Source organism: Hippoglossus stenolepis, chromosome 21 (assembly GCF_022539355.2).
Source record: "Hippoglossus stenolepis isolate QCI-W04-F060 chromosome 21, HSTE1.2, whole genome shotgun sequence".
Taxonomy (NCBI): Eukaryota; Metazoa; Chordata; class Actinopteri; order Pleuronectiformes; family Pleuronectidae; genus Hippoglossus; species Hippoglossus stenolepis.
Genome location: NC_061503.1, coordinates 4,326,682 through 4,347,558, shown reverse-complemented (window position 1 = coordinate 4,347,558; position 20,877 = coordinate 4,326,682). Strand labels below are relative to the sequence as shown.

Genomic DNA, 20,877 nt, shown 5'->3' with positions numbered 1-20,877 from the left:
GCAGGAGGTTTCAAATGCTGCCTAAATCTTTCAAAGTTTCTAAAATAAAGCTTTGGTTTGTTAGATATGTCTCAGGATGAAGAGAACGTGGCATGTTACAGCAGAGTGGCCGAGTTCCTTTTGGCGTGTTTGACGCGAATCCCCACCAGAACCTGCCAGGCTCTTCTGCAGCAGGTCAGTCTCACTGCGTTGCCCATTTAGATCACAGGATCAAATAAATATCAATTATTTTTTATTTCTGGTGAGATGTTACATTGAAGCTCTGTTTGGATTTTAGAGTAGAAATAGTGAGAACAGGTATTCCACATTGAAGGTGTTTAATTCATTCCATGGTTCATTTGGGTGGGTGGATAAATGGAATGAGGGTAATCCCGTGTAAGTATTATGTCCTGATAATCCCAGGACCATCAAAGTCTAATCATGAAATTTAATAATCTGTACATTTAGGCTTAGAACAAGACCAGTATATGTCTATTATAATTTGCTATAAATAGAGCAGGGAAGGTATGAATATTGATTTCATTTCTTGTACAATTTGTGTTTTATCTCCAGCAAACAGATGAAACATGACTTATTCATAGACTTACTACAGTTTGTGACTAATTCAAACCCTTGCAGCTCATGTTCACTCGTTCACTCGTTTGTTTTTGCAGCAGGTATTACAACATAGCTTCCATAGCAAAAGGCTTAAGGATTGGGAACGATGATTAAGAAGTGACTTGTATGTTCTTGTGTATGTGACCTCCAGGTCTTTTTGGAGCCTTTCTCCCGTGTCTTGGGCCAGGCCAAGTCTAAACAGGTCCTAATCACCGTGGCCCAGTCCTACCCAAGGCACATGAACTGTCTGCATCGTCTGGGCATCCTCCTGGGGATCACAGACTGGACCAAAGACTACCAGAAGAAACTGAACCCACCACAGAGCCACAGCTACAACATGCACACAGCACCTGTGGAACAGGCCAAGGTCAGAAAAATGGAAAGACTGTTCTCATTGAATCGGATGAGTCATAATTCAAATGCAAAAAACAACAACACGAGTGCGCTCTCACTACTCAAGTGTGTGAATCATGTGCCATTCTAAACAGTGGAATAAACAAAGATAACTCACGTTACAGTTTGACTAAACAAGGAGCAAGTTTCTCTGAAAAATCAAGGAAAAATGTCTAAGAATTAGTCCCAGTGTAATGGTGATCTCTGTGTACCAAAACACCACAACCACACAGTACAACATGTGGTATGGTAGCTGTAAATTCACTGTCATGTTCCTCTGGCAGGTCTCTAATTCTTGGCTTGTAATGTTCTTTTCCTTTTCTTTCTCTTTCATTTTTGACTTCAGTCCAATTTGATAGACTCTGAGAGCAGCAGTCTGTCGGCGCTGAACACGAGTGAAGATGATTATTTTGAGGATAACCCCATGGACAACAGCTTCGCCTCCTCCCAGCTCAACCAGAGCCTACATCAAGGTGGCTAAAACTCTAGCACAGGAATTGCGAATGAAGCACTGAACCATTTTTCCCTTTTGTTTAGTTTTTAATGGCTAACTGTTTTTACAGTTAATGGCGAGCAAGGCGTAGAGGTTGAAGAGGATGAGGATGAAGAGGAGCTGTTTGAGTTTGCCTCAGTCCCTAATGGGGAGACATCCGATGTCAGTACTGAAGCAGAAAGAGTCCAGGACAAGGAAAACTCAGAAATGTCTGATTCTAATGAAAATGATGCGGACGGCTGCCAATCAGAGACCACGTTATCTCCCCAAAGAACCATCATTGAAGACATCAGGTTTTTTCTTATTTACCATCTGCAGATATATTCACTATGTCAATATAGGTATCGTGGTTTGTTTAACCACATGTGGCCCCTCAAAGTAAAGCAGATCTTTGCTTACCTCTTGTGTCTCTTCTCAATCTCTGACAGGAAGAACGAGTTTGGTATTGGTGTGGAATTGACCGCTGAAGGCCAGAAGCTCATGCAGATTCAGCAGGACAGGCTGGGCCGCAGCTTGGAACGCCTCTCCACGGAACTCTACAGCAAAGATACACACTTTGTCCTGGAACTCATTCAGGTGGCTGAAAATACATTCACAGCCTCACAAATGCTTTTATATATGGTATTATACATGGTAGCAGCCAGGGGGAAAAGTCAGTCAGGTGGGTCCAGGGACATGCCAACTGGAGAAAAAAAAAACAAATGGAGGGAGGGAGGGAGGGATGACAGACAGATGTACTGGGATTATAATTATTAAGAGTTTCATGTCTTGTTTAAATTTAACTATAACTTATTCTAATATTATTTCAGAATGCTGACGACAACAGTTACCCATCAGATGCCGGCCTCATTCCATCCGTGGCCTTTGTGGTGGAGAAGAACTGCATCACTGTCCTCAACAATGAGATCGGCTTCCAGGAGAAGAACATCCGAGCCATCTGTGATGTGGGTCGCAGCACCAAGGGCAAACACAAATATGGATACATTGGTAAGCATGTACATGGTGTCTTGAACACTGCTTGAATTTGCTTTTGCTTTGCAAATAGTGTTTTAAAACTTGGATGTTAGTCTCATGACAGCAATATTAATAATCCTGATACTGCTCCTTACAGGACAAAAGGGCATCGGCTTCAAATCAGTGTTTAAGATCACAGACTGCCCCGAGATTCACTCCAATGGCTTCCACTTGGGCTTCGACAAGACTTGCGGCTTATCCATGGGATACATCCTCCCCCACTGGACTGAAGATGAGAGGCCTCTGGATGCAGCGCTGAGGAACACAAACCAGATCAGGTTGGATGATGATTTGATTAGATTTTTCTTGTCAAAAGGTAAAACACAGGTATTACAAATAACAATAAATTGATGATGTACGATTCATGTCTCCCACTAAGCCATGACAATTTGGCAGTGAGCCAGCATTTACAACACCACGACCCCAAAACTGAAGCAGCAAAATGGAATTCAGTGACAAATCTGAAGTCGAAAAAAGGCCATTCAGGTTAAATTAAAAAAGATGCAAACCATAATTCAGCTCTATATCATCAGCAACTCAGATTTTTAATCACATCAGTAAATGTGGTACCTCAAACATACGGTACATCAGAATTATAATATTCAGCCATATTTGTACAACATTTTACCTGATGTCTGGAGGGATAAATGATTTTTGGCCACTTGAGGGCAGCAGAACAACCTCTAAGCACAACATGTTACCACCTTCTATTTGCTGTGGGGAATGTGTCAGTAAATCCATTTACCCGTCCTGAAGAAACAGATCAACATTGAAAAATCGAAAAAAAAATTTTGGCCACCAAAAACTATTAACCATACATATCAACATTCACTCTCACCTTTTTATTCTGTTTTTAGTTATAAGCATCATCATTTGGTGCTTGGCAGGTATCAAACTGTGGCTTTATCAGAGCTACAGCAATTGTCTTACAACAGTTGTCAGTGTGGCTCGTTCCAAGTGGTGAGAGTCAACCGAAATTGTAAATTAATCATTAACGAAAAGCTGAAAGAAGTTACACTTAATAGGGCTGAGGGAGAATCCATAGCTAGTTGAGCTTTCTAAATTTATTACGGTGCGGCTGTGACTCAGGATGTAGAACAGGTCGTCCACTAACTATGGTATGCAGCCTATTACATATAACATATAACAGCCTTGTCCTGATGTTTTGAGTGGAAGAAGAAACAGAGGCATTTATTCATTATTAAAGCCGCATATTTGATCCACCAGTTTTCTAACTGCATTATGGAATTTGATTGCTCATCAGTTGGACCACCAAGATCTGCCTTCCTCTGCGCTCCGAGAGCCATCAGACCAGGAACCTGTTTCATGATGTGCACCCCTCCCTGCTACTCTTCCTGCACCGCCTGCGCTCTATCAGCATATACAATCAGGTAGCTCTTGTACTCACACTCAAACATTCGAACACACTCAAAGCTAAAACCATTCTTTCAAAGCTAAAAGAAGTCTTAATCTATTTCCTCCTGCTGCTGTCTTTCTTCAGAGTGAGAACCGTCTCGTGACCATGACTCGAAAAGATCTGAGTCATGACGTAGTAGAGGTGGAGCACACAGAGGGCACAGAGCGCTGGCTGGTGGTCAAAACTACGCTGCAGCCCAAGAAGGTAATAAACACGCAAGCCTCATGGTCAATGTAGATTTTAGTTTTTACATTCACATCAGTCCTGAGCAGTAAAATTCACTGTAGCTTTGGGTTTCGCTGACATGCTCCTGTGTTTATTCCTCATAAATGTTCTTTGTCCTGCTTCACAAAAGTCAGGCTTTCTGTTTCTTGCCAGTCTTTGTGAAAGCTCACGAATTAGGTCTTGGCTACAACATCTGGCCTAATAATTTCTCAATGGAATCCCTGTAACCTTTGCTCATCAAAAAAATATTTTTCCCTCCACAGTTTCCCAGTGGCAGTCGCCCGTTACCTGTAGTTAGATGTGAATCTGACTAAGAAAACATATGTTGAGACATTTTGTTCTCATTTAACAGGCACCTAGACCTGTTTTTTGTGAGTCTGTCTATTTTGAGCTGTTGCATCTATGTTGATACTGATCTGTTTCCCCTTCAGATCAAAGAGGAAGTTGAGGCGACTGAACTTGCCCTGGCGTTCCAGCTTGGTAGCGACGACACAGGAGACGACAATGTATGTCAGCCTCAGAAACAGCCTGTGTTTGCCTACCTGCCGCTTCGCAGTTTCGGCTTCCGTTTCATTGTCCAAGGTGAGAAGAATTTTTAAAGTAATTTTTAGAGCAATCCAGTTATGTAAGAAGGAATTTGACACTCACTTGACACTGTTCTCCAGGTGACTTTGACATCCCTTCCTCTCGTGAAGACGTGGACAGAGACAGCTTCTGGAACCAGTGGCTTCGATCTGAGATACCGCAACTTTTCCTCCAGGCCATGGACGTCTTCACTGTAAGACAGAATTGTATCGTGGGATTAATTCACTGAAATTTGAAATTAGAGAAGATTTTACTCTGACGATCCCTTCAAAGAAATTTGATCATATAATACAAATAGATTTGTCTGTTAGTATAAAATAGAAGACATTGTGAAAAATGAGTTACTTGGTAAATTCAGTTTCATACACCTCTCCTCAGTAACTTGAATGTCACTCAGACACACACACAAATATCAGTCCTTTAAATATGTCTGAATATTCTTATCAAGATCCATTATTTACACTGGATCTGTCCCCTGATCCGGATCTGGGTTCTAACCTGACAGTGTTAGAATCACTGTTACAAATATACAGACCTGAGACTCTTGACAGTTGCGGTCCACAAAAACTCCACTACTTGAGAAATTATGCATTAAATAAAAGAATAACAGGATGTCTAAAACATGATGCGGGGATAATACCAATTAGTACTTAGTAGTCATTAACCATTGAGTATTGTTTGTCTTTTAACTAGTGTCCCGTTTGTCCCTCTCTCCAGGAACACCCAGAGTTCAAGGGCCTGAAGGGCCTCTGCCAGTTCCTACAGTTCATCCCCCTGCCTGATGAAGTGATGGACTTCTTCAAGCCTGTTGCTGGGCAGATTGTCCAACTGCTTAAGGGCAAGGCCTTCCTGCCGACACTCAGCTCAGGTGTTACTCACAAATGAAACAAACACACAAAAACAGCATTGACAAGAGTAATAAATACAGAGCTCATCGTTGGTTTTTTTTTAACCTTTGAATGTTCCTCTCCATGCTTTCTGTCATAGAGGGTAAGGTTGTGTACAAGCTGCCGTCCCAAGTGGCCGTCTGTCAGGATGCCGTGATCCGCGAGGTGATTGGCGGAGACGAGCTTGAAAGACATCTGTCTCTGTCCTATCTCCATATGGGTTTGAGCCCAGCCCCACCCACCTCCCTGCTCACTCACCTGGGAGTGCGATACCTGCGGGGATCAGATGTTACCACGGTAACCACAGCCATGGCCAAGGAGCTGATGAAGGAGGAAGGCATCCATTCAGGTGTGTGCACTTAAGAGTGTGTTTGAAGAGAGAAAGAGGACATGTCAGATTATGATGTCGCACAAATAACTACAACTGCTGACACAGTACATGTGCACTGTGTAATGTGCAGTTTACTGTCATTACTAGTATGCTGATACTACATATATGCTGGTATGTCACAAGGTTAAAGTTAACAGAACCAAAGTTCAATGTGTCACAGTACTGAAGGTCCATATACTACACAGTGTTTCCCATTAATATTTTATAATAACCAAAATATTTTTTACATCCTCAGTGTTTTCCATATATTTTTTGTTGGACTGCCATAATATCAATATTGACCACACATAAATAGATAAAAAATAAAAACAAATCTCCACTATATCTCCATCTCTCTCTGTCTTTCATACAAACACATTGACAAGGGCTCGGTTTGCCGTTGTTGGACTGACAGCATCGCCAAAAGGACTGTAAAATTATCCACAGCATTTTTCCTGTCCCTGTCTGTCCCTTTACGGGTCCTCTCTGTGTGCCTATGGACACGTGAGGGTTTGACACAGCATGAAGAAATGCAGCTAAATATATTGTTCACTCATTATTGTGTCGCAACTCTGAATTTTAACTTAACTTACTCAGCCACTCAAGGTTATTAGCAACTGTTGCTTATCTCAGTCAGTTTTGGAAATTGTGCCTGTGTCCTTTTCTTAGACGGCGGTCTGCGACAGCTGGCCAAGTTGCTGGTTTGCAACTTCCGAGCTCTGGAGTATGGCTACGGAGAGGCAGACGCCATCTTGCAGAGCCTGAGGGATCTACCCATAATCCCCCTGGCAGACGGAAGTGTGGTGGCATTAAATGGAGCGGGAGTATTCTTTCCAATGGAAGAAACCAAGACTAAGAAAAAGAAATCTCCAAGTCAGCCAGGTAATTTCATGTTAACATATACAACAGGTCACCTACATCACACTCTTACATTAATTATTATTTATTCACTGATGGAAAAGAAGTAAAAATCCCATTTATTTTCTGAATAGAGATTTTGATTTTCAGTCATGATATTGCAACCTTCCACGGTAGACTGAGCACAAGCTACGAGATTTTGAAACGATGATAAATGCTAGAAGGCACAGGTCTGTATGATATCAACTGCGTTTTATTCACGGAGAAGAATTAAACTTAAATTAAATCCTCCAGTTCTTAATGGTGGAGCTTGCTGTTACCATGGAAATGTTTACCATTACCGCGAAAATCAGCTCTGATTGAATCGTTCAGTGTTACAACCATGATTTCCTACTCTAACATACCGTGAATTTGGGGAAATGAGTAAAAGAAGGGGAAAAAAGGAGGTGAAAATCAAAACAGGGATCATTCGCAATGGTTTATGGGCTGCATAGTTCCTTCACTCTTAAAGAAAGTATGTACACAGTCTTATACCTTTGTCTTTTATTCCGTTTTCCAATATTTGTTTTGCTCTGAATCAAATGTTTTGTGGTTACAATTTATCTCGTAGTTGGTTGGCCTGGTTCCAGACTTTAAAATCTTTTTATAAGGATTTTCTGAAATGTCAATGGAGAAAATGAATTTCAGTGGACACATTTAAAACAAGACGTTGGAATAAAGTTTCAACAAATAAACTGCTGAGATCTCTCTCACTCATTAAATGTGAGATCATTTTATAGAGATGTAGAATTTGCCAAGTTCCATGTGCCTCCTGATTGAACCGAGCTAATACTAAAGGAGAAAAATCTTACTTTGATGGAACAAGCTTAAAAAATAAAAACAGATAAATATGCATCACCTTAGTGATGAGAGGTGCACATGTGACAATCTGTGCCCAGAAACCTCGGCACTGAAACTGGAAATGATTGTGGTACTTCATGTGCTAAATAAAAACAGCATTGAATTCTGATTCATCTGAAGCAAGATACTCTGGTGAACAGACGTGGTAACTGAGACTAAAACTTTATTTATAGCAGTTACAGAAACAGAGTATGTGCCAAAGTTTTGTTCTGTTAGAAGTCGGCACATTCACAGACGATGAGAACAGAGAAGTAGGTGGACGACAAACTTGACCTCTCTAACGATATGCCGACATACTCCCTCACATCACAACACACACGCACACAAAAGTGGACGAACGCCACTGCTTAGGTGCGTCATCACATTCACAGACAGTACCCAGAGCAGAGGTTTAGAATGACAGACATGAATAATTGATTTTCACACTGATGTAAGCATCCTGCCACTGCACTTTGCTGGCTCTAATAATCCTGTCTGGTGTCTTCGTAAGCGACTCAGAATTCTTACGTAGGACTTGGATTTGGTTCTGCTTCACCTTCATACCTTGTTCTAGGTACACACTGTTTATCACAGTTTATTAGTGCTTCACACAAGCGCATTAATGTCTTAAATTCATAAAACTCAGGTCAAGTGACAGATCAGATCTGACAAATAAGCTTGTTACGCTTCATTAACTTTCTTTTAGAGCTCAGATGGGAGTCAGTGATAAGCGTTGAACTAAATGTGAGCCAACATGTTAGATTTTAGCCATTCGAGTTCAAAAAGTTTCGTATTTGTCGTCTCTGTGTCTTGGAAGTGACATGGTAATGTTTTAGGGGGCCAGTAGATACAGGTTCATGGTTGTGAACCAGCTTTCTTTTAACATACTGTCTTTCCACAGGACCTCTGTCTGCACTATACAAGGATGTAAAGGTGGTTCATCCCTCTCTGCTGAGCTGTGTGGAGCCCCTGGAGAGTCAGCAGGTTCGAGAGCTGCTGAGACGACTCGGAGTTCATGAACTGGAGCCCCAAGAGCTGCTGGAGCAGCACATCTACCCCACAATACGGAACAACAAATGGAAGGTAGTGTGCTAAATGGATAAATCTAGTTTTACCATCTCCATCTAAATTATATCATTCAAAAACGAACTAATTTCACATAGCAAGTTTTGTATCACTCCCCTTGTATTTTACTTAAATGTCTTTCTTGCATTCTTTCTCTGACCCCTTTGACTGATTCATCATCATCATCATCATCAGTCAAAGCCCGATGCAGTGGTGGTGAGCTACCTGGTTTTCATCAAGCAGCACTCCACCTCCAGCCACGAGTACTTGGACGTTGCAGTTCCTGTCCTCACCAGCAGGGGTCTGCTGTGCCCAGGGCAGGACAAAGTGCACTTCTCTGAGGAGTACGGCAACATCAACCTGCCAAAGACACTGCCTGGTACAAACACCCAAACACAAACCCCCTGCTGCTACTGTATTTCCCTTTTCTCATGGAGACATTTTTTAAGCTGTGTGTGTGTGTGTATGTTTTTCCTCTGTGGGGAAAATTTGTGATTATGTTAGGGTTTTTTCCTCCATTGTTATGGTTAAAGAAAGCATGAAATGCCTAAGAGTATTGAACAGAGGAGTGCTAAGGAGTGACTGATAATGTCTTTGTCTTGCTGTTGAGTATCTGCCCAATCTATTCTTGTCCAATACATACAATTTTCTGAATAATACAATTTGTTCATTGCACTTGCCTTACAAAAACATCCAGCTTTTCAGGTTAATGGTAATGACTCTTATATTTTATAAAAACACAATGACAACTATAAGAATATAATACTAAAACATATTGTCACACTATAAACTATACAAACTATTTCTTGCTTGACATTTTTGGTAGTTGCTGATGTTTATTCAAAATTCTATAGTATATACTGTAAATTATTAATTACTCTCAGAAACATTAGACTTACTAGTTACAATTTTTACAACTTTTCTGGAATAACTTTGAAATCTTTGAAAATTACCCCAAAAAGTTGAGTGCTAGATTTGCCAAAGGAAACTGGTACATCACAAATCACCTGAAAACTATGCTTAAGTGGACTTGCAACTGTATCCTCTGATATTTCTAGAATTTATTCTCATCATTGTTGTAAATTTACCATTTTTCCTCAGAGTGTCCCGACTCTGTTCTCTTTATGTGACCCTAATCGTAAACATTTAACCTAGTGCTACTTTTCCCTCCACTAGGCTATGATTGGGTCCTGCTGAGTCCCTGCTATGTGGAGACTGACCATGATGTAGAAGGATGGAGGGAGCTGTTCAGCAGACTGGGAGTCAGAGACGGTCTCATCATCCGTAAAGAGACACAAACACTCACTTCCAGAGAACTGGTGAGGAGAACATCGCTGCGCCGCTACTTCAGCTTTTTAGGGAAAGCACAAAAGATTAGATTGTGGGCAATGAAAGCCCCACTTGTGATCACAGATGCTCAAAGGCTATGGGTTTGTTGTGTTAGGACACAATATTTACCGGTTGCGTGGACACCCGAGGCATTACAAAGTAACTGACTCATCATGATGAATCAGGTCGTGATTAAGGGATGAAGACACTAAAGATTAAAAGGACTAGAGAGATGAATAGCTGCTTTAAGGATGAGCAGAACAAGCAGGTGAGCAGTGGGGCATGTCACAGACAGAGCTGAGGCTGCACAGGTCAGACATTCCTGATGCCTGTTTTAGCCTGAGCTAAAGCTACGAGGGACAGTATGTGGATTTGTTGCGATTCACTTTATGACTTGTGCTGCCCTCATGTAACGGGCCTTTCTCACAGCCGCCATTTTGGCCCAGCAGGAAAAGCACGGGTGTAAATAATGAGATAAATTACCGAAGCCATTGTTAATTATTGCTCATATTTCCCGCCGGCAAGGAGGTTATGTTTTCACCCCAGTCTGGTTGTTTGTGGGTTTGTATGTATGACTATACAAAAAACACAGGATGGATTACCACAAGAGAGTGGAACAGTGTGGAATGTGTCAAGTAGGAACCCATTCAATTTTGGGACATATCCAGATCAGGGGGCAGATCCATAATCCCCCCCCCCCATGTTCTTTTACATTGCAAGACAGATTTTTTGTTTTTACATTTTCACAGATTTCTCAGGGACTAATTCATGGTATTTCGTTGAAAAAAAAAAAAAAGAAGTTTCGAGGAATGATATCTATGAATGTGTGCAATTGGGTGCAGCTTAATTGAATCTGAAGGGGCAGTTGGGTCTTAACAGAGGTCTGTACTCTTCTGAGTGCTATTCTCCTTTCTTCATAAAAACAATATGCAAGGTAAAGATAGTTTAGAAAATATATTTATTTCTATATATATATTCTTTAAATGCTTTGGCAGGATAACGTTTCTGACTCGTTTTCCTGTTTGTGGCAACCACTGTTTGGTTTTTGATAAAACATGTGAAAGGGCTGTTTAGGAGCAAGAAGTCAAGTCCCAAGCTCATAAATGTGTGGGCAAATCTCTAAGCACTGGGTGTTGTAAATCTACAATAGCAGATGGCAATAGGAGTGAAGGTTTATCTCAACAAAGTTTCAAAATAAAGATTTGCCCTTTCAAAAAGGTCTAATCCAATGTAAGTGCACTAGTTTTCAGTTCACCATTTACAAGGTGTCAAACCTGGAAAACAATCTGATGCACCGGAACAGTGACATTTGGAACTCGTACAACTTATTGGGGAAACTTTCAAAAGAGCTGCAGTTTTGAAGAAGGAAAAGTCATACAACATCATCTTTGCAGAGAAACATAATGCATAATTAAAGCAGTGATTGAACCAATGAGAGGGTTGCAGTAAGTTAGAAAATGTAGATTTTTTTTGAATTTGTGAATTCAGGGAATGGAAAACTAAGACAAAATCAAGACCATATAGAAATGTACCGGTATAAATAGTGAAATAGAATCTGATGGGTAACCAGGTGCTAGCTAAATAGGTCACAGTAAGTACTTTGAAACTGCCTCTGGTGTGTATGGGGAGCCTGACAGAGAATCAGGGTCATTGTATTGTGATCAAATCCTTTAGTTCTGGTTGGAGAGAGAGACTCCACTTCATTAACAGTGTGTGTTTTGTTTAATCCTGACTCCTCTCTGTCTTCTGGCCCTCCTCCAGGCCTCCAGCCCCTGGTCAGCTGAAAGTGCAATGTGGCACCAGAGGCCTGGGGAGGACTCTGTGCTCGATGACTACCCCTGCGAGGAGTTTCATGCCCTGGCCACAGCCCAGTTGCCTGGCTCCCTCCTCCTGCAGCAGAGAGTGGCCTTGCTGAAGCTGCTGGCGACCAACTGGGACACCGGGTAACACGCACATTCATTGTCACAAATTCACTTACATATTTCTCCTCCTCTGTCATGTTCCGTGCAGTGGGTACTGTTCCATTTGAGGACAAGGTGCATTCACTGGGTGCCTGTTATTTTAGGAAATGTAATGGTTAGAGATACTGGCTAGGTTAATGGCATTGATGTTAGTCAGGGTCGGGTACTAATTCCCGTTCTGTGACCATTAAGTGATGACAGGAATTAAAGTGGAGTTATTGTTCGACATTTAAATCAAACACAAGGCAGTGGCACACTAGCCTTCTGTTTGTGTTTGTTGTTGCCAGAGTCATCTGTCTGGAGATTCATAATCTGGATTTAGTTGCTTTTTGCGCTGCCTCATTTGGTGAGTTACCATTATAGTTGTTTTAGATTAGAGCACAGCTGCTCAGCTAAGAATGTCACTCAAGCTCACAAACTCATACCAACTGTTTTCTGCTATTATCATATTTTTTCGATGACCTAATGCGTCGGTCAATGAAAACCTTTGGTTTCAGGACCTTGAGAGACTTTCTACATGTTCCCTTTGGAGTTATTCAATTCCATTTTATTTGTCTAGTGCCAAATCATAACATACATTATCTCAAGGCACTTTACATAGAAGGTCAGGACCTTAAAACTTATAGAGAAACCCAACAGTTCCCACAATGAGCAGCACTTGCAACTGTGGAGAGAAAAAAACTCCCTTATTAACTGGAAGAAACCTCCAGCAGAATGTGGGGCGGCCATCTACCTCGATCGGTTGGGGTGAGCAGAGAAAAATTACCATTGTAAGTGCTGACCACTGGCTAACAAAAGCTGCTTTCACACATGCACTGAACTCCAAAATCTGGAAATTATCCAGAGGAGCTGTTTGTGGGAATGCAAATGTCAAAGTGAGAGGTTCTGGACTTTCTCCAGTTTTTCCAGCCAGCCCCCTAGTAAAAACTCTGGATAATGTCCTCATGAGACAACGGCAGGAGATCCACTGGAGGATTCACGGTGAGAGAGAGGGTGCGTTGATGACGTTTCAAACACTCGACAGATGCAAAACTGAAAAAAGACTAAAAGAAAATAAATAAATATAAATCTTACAATTTAGAAAAAATAGAAAAACAAATAAAAAAAGGAGCCATACACGTAGAAGACACTGCTTTTAGTGATAAGGGCCAACGTCAGCGTTGATGTGCTGTAAACAAAAACATGTGATCTCTGCAGCTGAATGAATACACATGTATGCTGCACCACCCCTCACCTGAACAATCCGGAGATTTCTGTTTTGTTGTGAAGGCGTCTGACTGCGGATTCTCCTGTTGCATTGTTCACATGTGAAGACAAACTCCGGAGAAATTCAAGACCCATTTATTTGGACAATCTCCGGAGTTCATGTCTGAAATCGACTAAAGTTGACATCGAACTTTGCTCTGACGGATATGATTTGTATCATATAATATATGATATACATCATATAATATATGATATAAGATATCACTTTTTATTCTAAAATTGTTTCCCACTTGAATCTGGGTAAAAAGTAACATTGGAAACATTTACATTTTACAGTCTATAAGTATTTTCTGTAGCTGTTAGCTTCTACAAGTGCATTGCTTCTAGTACCCTTAAAAATGGCAGGAAATCATAAGGAGATATTAAAGCCAGGGAAACACTGAATTGGGTTGTGCGTCTATCACAGGGAAAGTATGACGACATTATTTTTCCTGAGGTCTTAAGGAAAACGTGGAGCATAACTGTCATCTATTACAGTAATTAATTTGACATGAGTAGATTTTTCTTCAGAGCGTGGATCAGAACCTCTCAGTGCATTTAACTTTGAACATTGAGCACGCGCAGTGCTGCTGAGTGCAGTTGGAATGTAGGTCACACAGTGTCGAGTTCTCATGAACGACATCAAGATCACTGAGCTCCAACTGAAGATGCACAATAATCATCTCTGAAGTTGTATGATAGTGTAGTAAGTGTATCTTGTCACAGAAGTGGTCATAGTGTGGTAATGCCTATTCCTTGACTGTAGGGACCGTTGAAAATCTCTCAACCATTTCTGACCTCAACCCCTCTCATTCTTTCAGACACAAGTACTCTCAGTACCTCACAGCCCAGGTGGTTGACAGTGATGGCCGAACAATCAAGAACACCAATTCATCCTTCTATTACTCCTTGTGTCGTCTTGAATGGGTGCCAGCCTCTCGCCCGCTGGAAGGAGGACAGCAAGAGAGAAAGTACCTCTGTCCCAGCTCAGTTTACCTGAGCTCACCTGAGGTCAGCAAACTGCTGGGGACTCATGTCTATTATGTGGACATAGACGCCAGCGAGTTCAGCAGAGCTCTAGGTAAAGATATGTCTTCTATGGTGGAGAGCTCTTGTTAGTTTTAGATATTACCGAATATGTTGTGTTTTCAACTGCATTTGTTTGTTAGTTAGCAGGATAACGCAAAAACCACTGAGCCAATATCCCTAAAATTCTGTGTAGGGGCGATATATGGCCCTAGGAAGAACCCATTAAAATCTGGAGGTCAGAATTTTCTTTTTCATATTCTTTGCAGTGTTTCCCACATAATTAATTCAATGTATGGAATGTAGCAGGGGTGCAGATTCTGAGTGACAGTTACACAGACTTAAGAATGAAAGAGAAGGTCTGGTGCGAGAACGAGAACTGCATTGCATGCCACAACTGCAGCTAAAATTATTGTCTGCGTGGATGGTAAAAACATTATGGATGATAGAGATATGGCTACACTGCAATTAGTGCTGCAAATAGCCCTTCAATGCAGCAAGGGAGCAAAACACAAAATTACAGATCTGTTATTTTATGATAAGTGTGAAAAAAAATATTTTTGATTCCTTCTAAAAAACTGTGATGTGAGAAGAACTCCACAGTTTGGATTATTAATGGGGAACACTGCTTTTAGCCTTGGCAGAGATATGAGCTCTCACAGCGCCGTACAAGTTATCATATATTTACACCAAGTCATTCACATAATGGTCCGTTGTCACACTTTTTTTCACTCCTTCAGGAATGAGACAAAGTATCACAGTGGAGACTCTGATAAACTACTTGAAGGAGTGGTGTGTCAAACCAGTGGCGGATGACCAGGAGCAGAGACCGCCTGAAGACGAGTCAGAGGGAGCCAGTTTCACATCCACAGTTGAGCACATCCACAGCGTGTACACCTATCTGTTTTCGAACTGTCCCCAGAGCAGCCTGAAGGAGCTGTTCCAGCATACCCCTGCTGTATTCATCGAGTACAAAAGGTACATAACCGCATGCGCATAATTTCTCATGTTTATTTCAAGATTTAAACCCCCCGAGGTCACAAGTAAAATTTGCTTCCCCAGGCACACCGATGACTGGTGTTCAGGACGCTTCTACCACCTGAAGGAGGTGTGCTGGAGTGACACGACGTCAATGTTCCTGCGCTACAAACAGCTGACTCACGGACCTGACAGCTGCGTTCAGGAGCCAAAAGTCCTGGCTCCGTTCTACAAGCCGCTGGACGGCATGAAGGACTTCTTCATCAGAGTATGCTGCTTTGTTACCGTTCACCTGAAACACTTCACTTCACTTTCCTAGTTTTAATTTAAAAATTGCAATCCTAAAAAGGGGTAAATATACAGATGATGGTTATGTACAGTAGCATCATGCTGAGGCTAAAGCTGCATGTCCCAGGCCAAAAGTCAGCATCTTCACCACATGATCCATTTCAAAAGACATGCAAGTAAAGAAACAGCATTGCTCTTGTGTTGCGGTCAGCAGTGGCATGATAAATAATCTGTTGCTTATACCCTTTAAAGTTACAATAGCATTAACATTCTCTTCACATCTTTGCTTTAATGTTACACCATCTCAAAGGCCAAGTGTTGCTGAAGTGTAAACTTCCAAAAATCCAAGCAAGAGCAGAACTGGCTGATTTTAGCTGTAACTCACAAACAGGACTATAAACATCATTGATGAGTTCCATAACCTTGGCAGTAAATGCTTGGCTACGATTATAGGTAGTAAGCTGGTTAGCAGTTCATGCTCATTTTTTGCAGCTTATTTTAGAGCAGATAAACACACTTTTCTTTTATTCTTGTATTTTTGAAAAGGCAAGAAAAAGACACTACCCCTCTACACCCTATCTTTCTTACTAAACCTCCTTAAATTTGCTTCTACAAATGGGGAAACTTAAGAAGCTATGATTGGATACCTTCTGTTTTGGGGAGGGGTTTAGTGGAAAAAGTTACTACTTACTGGAGGACAAAATATATTATATAATATTCACATACCAAGACAATAATTTCAAGTTTCAGAAATAAAGATGATTACTGATAGAAGCCCATTTTCAGACCAAACTGCCCCATTGCTGACACCACACATGTCTGATTACACTTACTATACTATCTTATGTACAGCTGCTGAATGTGGATCCCAGCCCCAATATGAAGCAGTATGTCGGTTTGCTGGAACTGATCTGTTCTTCATCTCCCATCCCAACTGCTGAAGTGCTACAGGATGTGTCAGTGCTCTACGCCACACTTGGTGAGGACAATCAGATTGCCATTCTTTTGTTCCATAGACCTTGTTCAGACTGTTATCCGTAAGTGATCAGAGCAGAGTGTGTAATCCTATTGGAGCAGCCAGAGCATCCGTACTGTACACATCTGTAAAGACCAGAATCACATTTTAGACCAACTCCAAATGTGGTTTGGATCTGATTTACAAAAATTGCATTTCATGTGTTTTTTTTTTAAGCTGTCCAGACATTCTACAAAAAAATCTGTGTATATATATATATCTAAAAAAAACAAAAAAAAGCATTTGGTCTCAAGAAGGCCAAACGTTTCTCACTTTTCGGTGACACCCTTTTCCTTATTCTTCGTGTCCCATCTGCCTGGAGCTCTTCATCTCTCTGCTCAACAACTGTTATATTTCCGCTTTGACTACCTTCACATGTTATAATGTAAGATGATCTTTGTATCTTCATCAGCTCAAAAGTGTAAAACTCGAGTGTCTGGCGAGCAGGAGCACAGCCCTCAGTTCGAGCTTAATTCCAGCTACTGCTCCACTTTGAAGGGTGAGTAAAGTTCACACCTTTCACATCGTTATGAACACAATCCACTCGTCACTACCTCTTCAATCTGTGTCTGTGTGTCAGACTCTCTGCAGGCCTCGTCTATTTATTGCAGATGAGCATCATCCACCACCTGTCAGTATGACACATGTTTTGAAAGCAGCAGGGGCAAATGTGTTGTTGCAGACTGGAGCTGCTCCACACTGGAGACAGAGAAGAGTCACATAGCTTACTGTACTGTCTGCAGTGCACGTGTTTGGAGGTGTGGCAGCAGGGCAGTTATTTACAGTTCTAATGTGATCAGGGATCTTAGAAAACACACAACCTGAATGTGTGTATTCTCAAAAGATAGTTTAGTTCTTTTTTTAATTGAATTCTCATGGATGAGCCGGAGGGAAGGCTCAGGGGGAATTGTGAGACAAAGATGCCGCATGGGGTGAAAGGCACAGTTGCATGCCGATGTTCTAAGAACAATAGGAACTTTGTTGTTGTGGTTTAGCTCACTGATTTGGCCCATTACCCCACACTGTCAGCAGATGCTGCAGCACTGTGACAGAGAGCTCATGAAAGCAATTAGTAAGGCACCCAGTTGCTGCAATTTGCATCATACTACAGTCAGACATATTTTTAGATTCAATGTGACTTACACTGTTTTCCAAGGACAACTTGCCAGAGAATCATCATGTTTACACATTACTGGGTATTTTGCAAACAAGAACTGCTGATTCTAAACACTTATGTATACATACATACAGTATATATGTGCTTAAATAAAATTGGGCTAAAGCTGTAGGCCACCATGAAGAAATTTGCTGTACTATCTGACTGCTTATTCATTTTTTCAAGCCAATCCCAGTATTAATCATTAAACATTTTCAAATTCAATAAGGTTCTAGTTAGTCATTTAAAGAGATGGAACCAATATATACTGTAAAAACTGTTTTCATTTCTCCCTCGTGTCCAGGTATGGTGTCTGATAAGAGGGTCTTCCCCACCAAGGATAACACCTGGGTGAGTCTGGCACGCAAACCTATGATTGCTGACAACAAAGAGCTGGAGAAGATCTTTAAACCATACGATCAGGTCTGCCTGCTCAACCTGCCACCAGCAGAGAAGAGGGCTGCTCCCAGAAACTATACTGGGAACCTTGGTATAGCACTGCCATATTTTTTTCCATCAATGTGTTTTTATACCCAATGGGAGTTATTGCCAAACCTAGACTAATATAATCCTGTTTGAAATCCCAGGAGACCGAGCCAACAGCGTTCCTACCTTCAACGAGAGGGACCGGTCTTTGTTCATGGAGATCTGCCATGTCCGTCCCCTGTCCCTGTGCGTCAAGACTGAGCCTCAGACTGAGAGCCTGAGGCCCAGTCCATCCATGCAGGCCATGGTGCACTCCGTCATGCCCTACATCCAGAGGTTCCTCTACCACCACGAGGACCTAGCTGATCTCTATTCAGACCTGGTCGAAAACAACATAGGAGGGAAAATCAAACGTCTAACCTTTTGTCAGGTCAGAAGATCACAACTTAAACTTTAACGTTGTTTGGAACTTGGAAGTTTCTTGTTTGGATGTTTTATAGAAGATGGGAATATTTGACTGTTTCATACAATTATGTACACACCATATAACACACACCTGAGTACGAGTAGAAAACAGCAACGTGTCTGGACACAGTGTCACCTGGAACCTAGAGTATGTACAATTCAAAGTGACGTTTGTTGTTTGTGTCCAGGTGGGTAAGCTGTACATCCGCTACCAGCTGGATGTGGCCGACAGCGATGAAGCTGTGGTGGAGATGCAGGACGTCATCTGTCTGCTGAAGGATGAGAAGGAGCTCTACATCCAGAAGGATCATCTCTCAGCCAACCTGGACATCTGCAGGTACACACACGGACAATTGTGTCAAATTATGAACTACAATGGCACTCAGTAGAGCACTTCCACCAGGGCCCAGCAGTCCCTTATTAAAACCAGATTTAAATTCAGGTTTTAATTTGGATCTGCACCATCTGTCCATAGTCTTTGCATTGTCTTACATAAAAACAAACAGACGGGGTGAGAACATGGCAGCTCTGGCGGACGTAAAGATACTCAGTCAGTGCTATGACTGCGATGGTCCCATCAACAATAAATCAAACATTATAAAGCTTGACCAAATGAATCATTGTGATAAAATCCATCTGATGCCAACTTATATATATATATATATGTGTCTTGCAAGTTATCTTACAATACCTTGGAATCCTGTGTGTGTGTGTGTGTGTGTGTATGTATTCCAGGGAGCTGGTGAAACTGTTCTGCACAGAGAGCAGCCACAGGAAAGAGCTGATGCATTTCCTGAGCGCCTTCATAACCTCACTCGATGTAAGTGATATACGATCCCTTCAAGCATTGATCACTAATCCATATCAAGTGAGAGGGGTCATTGCGTACTCGTGGGCTTTCATCCCATCCTCTTGTCTTTTCCATCACACACTCAAACACACACACACACACACTGCTGCCACCATGGAGCTGACTGTAGCTAGAACTAATAGGCTGTTTCCCTGGAGGGAGTCACGTTTACATTACATGGCAACTCGCTCTCATCTCTCCAGCAGTGCAGCTGCACCGATGCTGAAGTCAGAGGTTAACCAAGCTGATCTTCCCTCAGGCCTCAACTTTGATCTCTATTGAATATGTGATCTTGCTTTTTTTTTTGTGTGCAGAAGCTGCTTGGAGACATTATATAATCAATACTGAATTCGGGACTGACTGATTTAAGTTCTATGTCTGGTTTTGCTAAAGTCAATAAAATGGAATTTGTGATTGTTTGATTAAGAGTTTTAATGATGCAGCATAACAACCACTTAATACACTGGAGTCAGACAGAAGTAGATGTGAGAGGATCTGAGGAAGCTTCTTACAGATCTGCCTCCCCTCTCATTACATCCACTTAATACTTTCACTTTTATATTATGCCAGGGAACTGATCACTCACTGGCAGCACATGTTAATTAGGTCATAGACATTTTAATAAGAACGTCTGCCAATGTTAGCGAGAGAATCTGAGAGATGAAACCTAAAGCGTACCCAGCTCAAGTGTTGTTATGTAACTCTTTTTGTAAATAAGCATTTTAGACACAGGATGGGATGCATCAGTCATGTGTCTGTTATGTAAATACATTTGAGAAAACCATATAAAACAATATGATTGCTGTAACTGTGCCGAGTATCGGTACCACACTCATTACCTCTGTTTGTGTCTGCAGGACCCAAGAGCTCTGAAGAGACTGTTGTATAAAGAGGACATCAGAGAGCTGCCCAGTGACCAGGAGCTGTGGGAGGTCCCAGAGCCTCCCAAACCAGAGTTTCAGCTGGAGAGAGGTGCGCAGGACACGTACACTGTCCACACATCCATCGTCAACGTTCCCAAATAACTAGGCATCACTGCACTAAAAGACAAACCACTGATTTTACACATCGGAGCATGTTTATGGTGTTGGGGAGCACAACTGCATATTTCAAAACTTTATATAAAGCCTTCAATTACTCCAAAGAGAGCCATATAAAATCTGATAAACTGTCTCAAGTAATGTCGCAAATTAAAAAAGTTAAGTTAGAAAGAAGTGAGTTTATCAGAATAACAACCTGATAAGGTCTGTTAATCTTTAAATTAGCAGACTCAAGAGAATCTAGGACTTTAAAAGGAAAATAAAGCTCAAACATTCACAAAACTCAATCTTTATCCGGAGGGGCTCTATGTGAGA

The 20,877-nt window shown here is 41.5% G+C and overlaps 1 protein-coding gene across 2 annotated transcripts in view; it reads left to right on the top strand.

Annotated features, from left to right (window-relative positions):
• wu:fj29h11 (protein NO VEIN) overlaps positions 1–20,877 on the top strand; it is a 39,674-nt gene that overhangs the window by 13,293 nt on the left and 5,504 nt on the right. For both annotated transcript variants that reach the window (XM_035145719.2, XM_035145720.2), the window contains 28 exons: positions 65–174; positions 749–964; positions 1,337–1,463; positions 1,554–1,776; positions 1,912–2,059; positions 2,293–2,470; positions 2,595–2,775; positions 3,762–3,888; positions 3,999–4,118; positions 4,571–4,721; positions 4,805–4,917; positions 5,442–5,592; positions 5,712–5,960; positions 6,651–6,863; positions 8,620–8,801; positions 8,979–9,162; positions 9,960–10,102; positions 11,874–12,055; positions 14,140–14,399; positions 15,085–15,322; positions 15,407–15,590; positions 16,463–16,589; positions 17,038–17,124; positions 18,086–18,271; positions 18,369–18,637; positions 18,861–19,009; positions 19,408–19,492; positions 20,380–20,494. In XM_035145719.2, coding sequence (XP_035001610.2) covers positions 65–174; positions 749–964; positions 1,337–1,463; positions 1,554–1,776; positions 1,912–2,059; positions 2,293–2,470; positions 2,595–2,775; positions 3,762–3,888; positions 3,999–4,118; positions 4,571–4,721; positions 4,805–4,917; positions 5,442–5,592; positions 5,712–5,960; positions 6,651–6,863; positions 8,620–8,801; positions 8,979–9,162; positions 9,960–10,102; positions 11,874–12,055; positions 14,140–14,399; positions 15,085–15,322; positions 15,407–15,590; positions 16,463–16,589; positions 17,038–17,124; positions 18,086–18,271; positions 18,369–18,637; positions 18,861–19,009; positions 19,408–19,492; positions 20,380–20,494 — 4,698 coding nt within the window. The remainder of the gene's footprint in view (positions 1–64; positions 175–748; positions 965–1,336; positions 1,464–1,553; positions 1,777–1,911; positions 2,060–2,292; positions 2,471–2,594; positions 2,776–3,761; positions 3,889–3,998; positions 4,119–4,570; positions 4,722–4,804; positions 4,918–5,441; positions 5,593–5,711; positions 5,961–6,650; positions 6,864–8,619; positions 8,802–8,978; positions 9,163–9,959; positions 10,103–11,873; positions 12,056–14,139; positions 14,400–15,084; positions 15,323–15,406; positions 15,591–16,462; positions 16,590–17,037; positions 17,125–18,085; positions 18,272–18,368; positions 18,638–18,860; positions 19,010–19,407; positions 19,493–20,379; positions 20,495–20,877) is intronic.